This window comes from Crocodylus porosus, unplaced genomic scaffold (genome assembly GCF_001723895.1).
Source record: "Crocodylus porosus isolate Cpor-Errol unplaced genomic scaffold, CroPor_comp1, whole genome shotgun sequence".
Lineage (NCBI taxonomy): Eukaryota > Metazoa > Chordata > Crocodylia > Crocodylidae > Crocodylus > Crocodylus porosus.
This window is the reverse complement of record NW_017728926.1, coordinates 12,237,046-12,244,969: the sequence shown is the minus strand read 5'-3', so window position 1 is coordinate 12,244,969 and position 7,924 is coordinate 12,237,046. Positions and strand designations below refer to the sequence as shown.

The 7,924-nt window shown below is 46.5% G+C and overlaps 1 protein-coding gene across 2 annotated transcripts in view; it reads right to left on the bottom strand.

Annotated features, from left to right (window-relative positions):
* Positions 1-1,874: 1,874 nt before the first annotated feature.
* PQLC2 (PQ loop repeat containing 2) overlaps positions 1,875-7,924 on the bottom strand; it is a 10,004-nt gene continuing 3,954 nt past the window's right edge. The window contains exons 1-7 of one of the 2 annotated variants that reach the window (XM_019541495.1): positions 7,136-7,343; positions 6,623-6,752; positions 5,285-5,372; positions 4,000-4,157; positions 3,666-3,758; positions 2,931-3,116; positions 1,875-2,527 (exon numbers count right to left, since the gene is read on the bottom strand). In XM_019541495.1, coding sequence (XP_019397040.1) covers positions 2,450-2,527; positions 2,931-3,116; positions 3,666-3,758; positions 4,000-4,157; positions 5,285-5,372; positions 6,623-6,721 — 702 coding nt within the window. In that variant the 5' untranslated portion in view covers positions 6,722-6,752; positions 7,136-7,343 and the 3' untranslated portion in view covers positions 1,875-2,449. Of the gene's footprint in view, positions 2,528-2,930; positions 3,117-3,665; positions 3,759-3,999; positions 4,158-5,284; positions 5,373-6,622; positions 6,753-7,135; positions 7,344-7,924 lie in introns of those variants that run through there. The other variant, XM_019541494.1, reaches the window with a different exon arrangement.

The window sequence follows — 7,924 nt, the reverse complement described above, 5'->3', positions numbered from 1 at the left end:
TTGAGCCATGATACTGGCAAAATATTAATTAGTATAGGAGTAGCAGAGACGGGTTAGAAACTGGGGACAGCCTCCTTCATTCACTTGCACATGAATCTAGGTCTTGCCCAGATAGCTTTTTACAGCACTTGAATTGTTTTGCAGTCGCACACAGCTGGTAAGGGGCAAAATGCTATTCCAGAAGGCGTAAGTGTGCACCAGCTTAGCTAGTTGTAGCACATCAGTTCAAATACTGTGACAGCTCTTAAAGTCATTCTGCACATTAGTAGCAGTTTTGTCTGGTCAGAGGGGAAAGTGCTTCTTTGGGTTTTATGGTTCTTTTCCGCTTGCAGGGCTTGAACATTCAGCACATCCAGGGTATTAAATCGCATGCATGGACCAGCTGTCTTAGCAGTGGTAGCTTCTATATCAGTAGATTCAAAAGGTAGGTTCTTGAATTTTTTATATGGTCCCTATGGTATCACTTACCTGCAGCCAGTAGAGATGCCAGAGGCTTACAAATTCTTATTTTGCAGGCTCTAAAGCTATATACATTTAAAAACAGGGGAGAGACCTAGGTATGGAACTCAAAAGTGGAGATCAAAATGGACATGCACTTATTTTTTTTTCCCTCCTCCTTGGCAACAAGAGTGACACTGGTCAACTTAATGTACTGAACCTTTCTGATTCCATCTGGACTTAAATATCCGAATCACACTATAAGCTATGTTAGAAAGGCTATATAAAGGAAGCCAGATTCTCAAGCCCTTATCTGAATCACCACCATGCTCAAGCGTGTGCCAATACCCCACCCTGCCCCTTAAGTCTTAACTAAAGGGAACTGATTTAGCTCCCCACTTCATACTAGTTCAGTTCATAAACACCAGTTTGAGGGATTTTAAAGATTCAAGGATGTTTGTTTCCAAAACTGGAAAGAGCCACACCTGTTGAGTCTGGTTTGACTCTATTGTTAAGTGGAACAATCTGTTATCTTTGCCATTAAGTACAGCAGTTTTATGATCCAGAGCACTGAGGCTCTTAAGCCTGCCACTATTAGCCCTCTGCAAGTCAGGGAAATATTAAAAAAAAAAGTCCAACTTTAGTGCAGTTAGGGTCATATGCTGTGGGGGCAGGGCTCTGGGATCCCGCATACAGATCCTGGCACCACAACCTCCACCGTGTAGCACTAAGGCACCGTGGTGGCCCATGGGCTGCATGCTAGCCCCTGGCAGACTGCCCATTGGACACCCCTGAAGTAGGGGATTAGACTTGGTATAAAGCGGTTTACTGTGTGGCAGCCCTTTAGTCTTTGGTAAAGGAAGCCAGACTCTTTCCTACTCCGAAGTTTTCCCTTTTGTAATGGCTTTTATAGAGACAGGAATTGCCCCGCTGCATTTAGGCCAAATCTGAGATCTTTTTTCTACTTCATTTGTGCTGCTGAAAGAATCTCTGGTCTTGAAAGGGATTTAAAAAAATAAATTTCCAATATAGTATTGGCAGTTTCCCACCCTCTGCTCACCCCAAGTAGTTTGCTACACAGTGCTTTGAGAGAGACATTTTAGACCCACCCTTCTACAAGACACCCACTCTCTGGAGCAATTTAGCATGGTCCTTGCAAGGAGTGGTTGAGCAGAAGCAGGGGGAGATTGTGTTGCCCATTGTATTTGGCTTAGGGCTAGTACAATATGTCTTAATATTCCTCTAGTTTCTAAACCGTTGTGGGGATGGGGGAAAAGCTATTTTGTCTAGAGAGAGACTTTTACTGACTCCCTTTCTCCCACTGAAACCCAGGTCAAAAGGGAAGCTCACAAGGTACCATATTTTCAAGAGGGGTGGTTTTACTAGGGAGAGACACAAGCCAAATCCACTTCTGAGTCACAAAGCCACAAGAGAGATGCTGCATAAGGATTTATTTTATATAAAGCTTGCAGCCAAAAATATTAAAATGTGTATACACATGTATTAAAATACTTTCCCTTTACCCAGGACTGGCCTCATTCCCTACCTTATCAAGGGCTAGTGACTGGACCCTCAAAGGTGTAGCTGAGAATTGAGATAACAAGGCTGTGACCAAGCAGCTTCCACTTAAGAGGGTCAGCCTAAGCTCCTAGGGTCTCTTCCCTTTTGGCAGCAATAGCTGGCCTGGAGCTAGTGCAAGACCTCCTTTCTAAGAGAAAGGAGGGAACTGAGTTCAGCTACAGTACTTGAATTAAAGGTGAAGTGACTGTGATCCTGGAATAAGTGTTTCCCCAATATTTATCCCTTTAACATCATTGGTATCAGCAGGTGTGACATCTGCCAGCAGCATCCTGTGCCACACAGCCAGGCATAATCCCTCAGCAGCATACCACACACTGGCTTGTGTTCCCTTTCATTTGGGATCGCCCAGAGACAGGTGGGTCTGAGAGTCCAACAGGCCTTGGTGAAGACCTGCACATCCTGCTGTTCCTGCACCGGGCTAGCTCCTCTGTCAGCTGCTAAGAAGGGCCTCCCTCTCTTCTCCAGTGCTAGGTCTTCTATTCCGATAAGCAAGGAACTGGAAGGAGATCTGAAGAGGAGTTAAGGCTTAATTTCCTTCATCCAACGCAGTAAATGAACATGCTGTATCCAGGGAGATGGATCTAGGGCCTGGGGTAAGAATGAGGTTGGCTCTTCTCATGCAATGAGGTCTTAGAGCAAGTGTAGTGGGTCAGGCAGTGGCGAGGCCCCCCCATCCTGCTCACAGGAAAGCTTACTGTAAGGTAGTTTGGAGCAGCTGGTTGTTACAAAATTATGTCAATAGGTCATTAAAACACACAGGAGAGTTCGGCTGAAAAAACTATAGTGCAACTTTTCCAGCCTCTAAACAGGCCTCTCCACCTGCCACCAGGGAGCAATTTCTCCAAGGTATTAAATACTAGAACTGGTATCAACAAGAAGTCTCAAGAAAAAGCATAGCAGAAAAAGGATACACCAATGTCGAGAGAAAGGACACCCAGACTGCCGATCAGCCACGGGAGGTGGTGGAGGGTATAGTCACCTTTGGTTTGCCCCGGGTTGGGGTTCTTCAGAAGCACGCTCACTCCGTACAGTGTGTTTCCCAGCATCACTAGAGCAAAGAGGGAGTACGACACCCCTGCGGTAGACTTCCTTTTGAACTGGAAGAAGGGGAAACTGTTAGAAGGGGCTGGGGCTGCAGTTGTCAGAGAGCTAGTCGGCAATTCCCGTGGTAGCTTCCCTTGCTCTGCTACAGTAAGCCAGTGCTTGCAAATCCATACCAAGCATTGCCTCTGCCAAGAGAGTCCTACAAACCCACTTTTTGGATACTCGAGTGAGAGTTGGCTCATGTCCAGAAGCACCAGTTCCCCTCTTAGCTGTAAATTGAGCAAAAAGAGTTGTTGCCTTACAGTGGGATATTTACATTAGTAGGAGGAGGGTAAGCAGCTACTTCTGGAAGTTACAAAGATGCAATAAAGTCAGAAAGCCAGTATGGAAACACTGAGAGAAGTCAGGTGATGCTAAAGGGGATGTGGCTGGCTAGTGGCCTGGAGCCCTCTTCCAGCCCTACCAGGGATGGAAGGAGAAGGCCTTCCCTACCCTCAACTCTGGAGTCTCAACATGAAAGAGAGACCTCTTTGTACCATTCTCCTGTGGGAGACAAAAAGCTCAGGAGCAAAACAGCTTTCGCTCCACCCCACTCTACTTACATTAGTGTAGATCTGCGGCACTCGGGACAACAGATACATCAAGGAGGAGAGTGACCCAATGGTGAAGCCAATGATTTCCTTCTTGCTGAAAGACTGCAAGGGAGGACATGTAATGAACAGTGCAGAACTCACATGCTTAGCATCTGGGTGCTCTAGGAGGCATACAAACAAGCTTATGCGAGCAAACTTAGAAATGCACTGTCGTCTCGGCTGGCCGATTTAGTTCTTCGGATCATCTAGCCAGTTGTTCCCCCAAATGGGGTCACAGCTGTCCTAATCTGTCCAACTCTCCCACTTTCAAATCTGGAACATCCAGAGTTAGAGAGGGACTCACCTCATGCCCAGACTCATCCACTGCAGCAGAGAGAAGTGTCCTCCCTTTCATTGTCACCATTGTTTCCTGAGCCAAGGAGCCACCTCCACCGAGTAGGGAGGTTGTTGACACCGTTCCCAGAAAGATGAAGGCAAAGATGACATTAATAGGAGCGAGGACTGGAGAGAGAAAGCAGAGATGAGGTTGGAGACATCACCAAGTGTGCGCATCTGTGATGCAGTATTCTGTTGGCTTTTATCGTATGGGGGGAAAAAGGTAACCTAGATTAGGGTGAAACACGTAAACCCTCCTTCCTTGGGAAGAGGGGAACCAGTGTCATCCTGGCATCTGGAAGATGTTGCTTCTATTGTGTGTTACATGCAAGTATTACATGGCCAAACATAGCTCAGCAGCCAACTGATCCCACATTAAAAAGTGATCACACAATACTCCCAATATGACAAGAAGTTGCTGGTTAAGGGTCAGCTTGTGTGCCTGATCAACCATTTTTAATCCAGGGATGAATCTGTTTAATGTCTGGCATGTTACAGTTTACCATGTGATACTTGCATGTAGCATGCAACTCTGCCAGACCCCAGGGAAGAGGGAAGCACCAGTTCCACTGGAGCAGATTAGGATTTTGCAGGAAGGCTGGTCTTAACCAGGTCCACATTTTGCACAATGAATAGAGCAAACATTTGAAAAATATTCTTGTGAATTCAACGTTCGCTCTGCTGACAGCTGGAGTTGCTAACCAGGGATATGGTAGAGGTTTCCCTATTGCCGCCCTGAGCCAGTTTAAATTCCTTTTATTCTGCAGCTTGTTTTCTCTCTTTCTCTAGCGAGGGAAGAGGAAACAAAGCTCAGGATATCTGTGCTGTTCCAGCTTGGGTCAAGCCTGTGGTTAAATAGTTGGGGCAAGTAATGATAGGAGATAGCATGCATGGGCTGTTTATCTCACTGCAATAGGAACAGTTCATCAGGAAATTGTTCAGATCTTAATTTGGACAAGCATTCTCCTAAAAATGCTAGAAGAAAAACCCTCAAAAGTCTGATCTGAATCTTGTGCAGTAGCATGTACTCTGTGCCCTATTTCTGCAAAATATGTCCCTTTGAGCAAGAAATCTGAATAGTTGCATATGCTTTTCTTTCCGGTTCTCCTACTTTTAAACTTAGTTACCCTCGGGCTGGATTTGCAACTTGAGGTAAGCCTTTTATTATTTGTATGACTCTATCTCTTAGCACTGCAGGAAGGTGACAGCTTTTAAGAATGCATTTGAAAATTGTGTTGTAATAATTAACTCACAGCCTCCGTTCTGGTTCTTGACTTTGTAGTAGCAGTACAGAGACAACATGATCAAATCTGCTGACACATAGTAGATGGCAGTGTAAGTCTAGAGGAGGAAAGAAGATGCGACAGTGATCTGGCAAAACTGCTTCACCTGGCTCCATCGAGTACATTGACCCTACAGCCTGCTTACCCAGGGCTGCAGTGGTAGCTGCTAGAAGTTTGAACAGACCACAGCTAATTTCAGTTATGGACAGGCAGTTTATGGAGGCTTCTGACCCAGCATAGGCATTGCAGGCTGATCCCCAGTCTCCACAGGTAGAAGGCAGCTGCAGTTATAAATTATGAGGCTACCCTAATCTAAAAGGAGAAAGAGAGATCCGATCCCGAGTTCTCTCTGTCACTAATCCCACGTGTAAACAGAGGAAAAAAAACCAAAAAAGGGACACTCCATCATCTGGTGCTCTTACAGAGCAAAGCCTCTCAAGCCACAACGACATCTTCTCCGATAAGTATGAAATTCTGTTCAACACGCTGCACCAGCTAGAACAGTGGTTGCCAACCCTCTTTTTCTGTGCCCCGCTGCTGGGCAGTGTGGCAGTGGCTCGGGGACAGGGGAGCTCCCAGCATGCGGCGCGGCTCGTCTTTTCTGTGCCATGCCACCGGCATTACCCCCGCGACCCTCATTTGGGTCACGACCCAGGGTTGGGAGCCGCTGAGCTAGAAGGTCCATAGGGAGAGAAAATTCTGACCCAGGAGACCAGGAAATTGATTTGAAAGTAAGTTGTGACAAGTAATGTCTTGCCTGCCTGTGGGACTGAGCAGGAGCATGGTGGGTCTGAGCTCTGGCACCTTCAATCACAGACCGTGAACTAAACTTCATCCTGGTGGAGTTTTTCTAGCGGTTTGATAGAGCAAGACTCCAGCACGAGAAGCCCCTGCATCTTGGGAGCGTCAGCTCCAACACCCAGCTGTGTATCGGAGACGCTTCTCTAGTTAGTGAGTGTTCTGACCTACAAAGGGCTCATTATCATGGAATAATTATAACAATTTTTTTTATATAGTGTGTGTGTGTGTGCGTGTGTGTGTGTGTGTACACACAATACACACATTTCATATTATACACAGCCGGAGAGAGAAAACGTGCATCATTTGGACCAGCAAGCAAGGTTCTTAATAATTCACTTGAATTTTAAATCTACTCCTCCTTCCCATGCCACAGGTCTGGCTGAAGGTTCATTTTCACATCCCAGACCTGCCCTGCAGGTCTGTGGGGCTTCTGTACCACGGAACAAATTTAGTTTGTTCTAATCCACATCAACCAGATTCAGTCATACGCAAAACATAAAGCAGTACCTGCAGTGGGAGCTGGTCAGCCAGGAATGACCCTATCAGATTGAAGGAGTCTCCAGCCAACCATCCCAACAGGAAGTATATGGAGAGCGCCTCGTCCATGTTACCGGTTTTACAAGCCTGGTAATATTGGCTGTGGAGAGAGGGAGTGACCATTAAAGAGACATGTAATCAGTTCACTTAGACCCCAAGGACTCCCTGACTGGTCATCCTTGATGATGGGGCTCAATGAAGTGGTGACTACAGGGACCATGAAACTGGCACTAGGTATTCTCCTGTCCAACAGGTAAGCCCAAGCCTTTAGCAGCCCTTCAGGATCTTCTCAGTGCAACGTTGTTCATCCTCCAGTTGAGGTGATGAACTACTGCATCCAAGAGCACAATTCAGTGTGTGGCCTGTACTTCCCCTCCTCTTCAATGAGACTAGCACCCTGGGATAGTTCCAGACCTGGGAACGCCTGCCAGCATGCTGGTTCCTCGCCATTAGCAGAGAGCACAGTACTTTAAGAAAGCTCACCTTGCTCTGACCTTTACATCTGCATATTCAGCACCACTTGCAGTGACTTGTGCCTCTCAGCTACACCAGGCTGACCTCAACTCTCTTCCCCATCTACAACTCACAAGCTCTGCATTCTTGGGCGGCAGGAGGGACAGAAATATGTTGAACTGCGTGCACAGGGATTATGTTCCCGAACAGGAAGTGATTCACTTCTCAACCCAGTGGTAGCCGGTAAGCCACAAAACACACCCACACCTTCCCATTCTTTGTAGACTGGAGACAAAGCCAGTCATTTCAAGGGACTGCCCAGCTCAGCAGGACTTGCAAGCATGTGATATGTTGGGTAGCAGGAGACTCATGGTGGGAAGAAACTGATGACCTATTACAGACTTCTAACTGTGGGAGCCTACATGCTAAGCAGAAGTTCCCCATGAAGAACTCTTTTTCTGGTTGCAAAATAACTGTATCATATTTTAGAGAGAGACTAGAGTTTTTAGCACAGCTGCCTTTTCCTCATGTCCCAGTCAGACATCAGTCTGATTGTTTGTTTGTTTGTTTTAAATCTTAGGATCAGAGTATTTTGCAAAACTATACAGCTTCATCGACTGAACTGTAGCCATCACAGCAGTGGTGTCTTATGCTGGCAAGGCAATACTAGGAGGAAGTGGGCAGTGGGGTCCCGCAGGGCTCAGTCCTTGGGCCCACACTGTTCAACATCTTCATCAGCGATTTGGACGAGGGGGTAAAAAGCACCTGTTCAAATTTGCTGATGACACTAAGATGTGGGGGGACGTGGGCACACTGGAA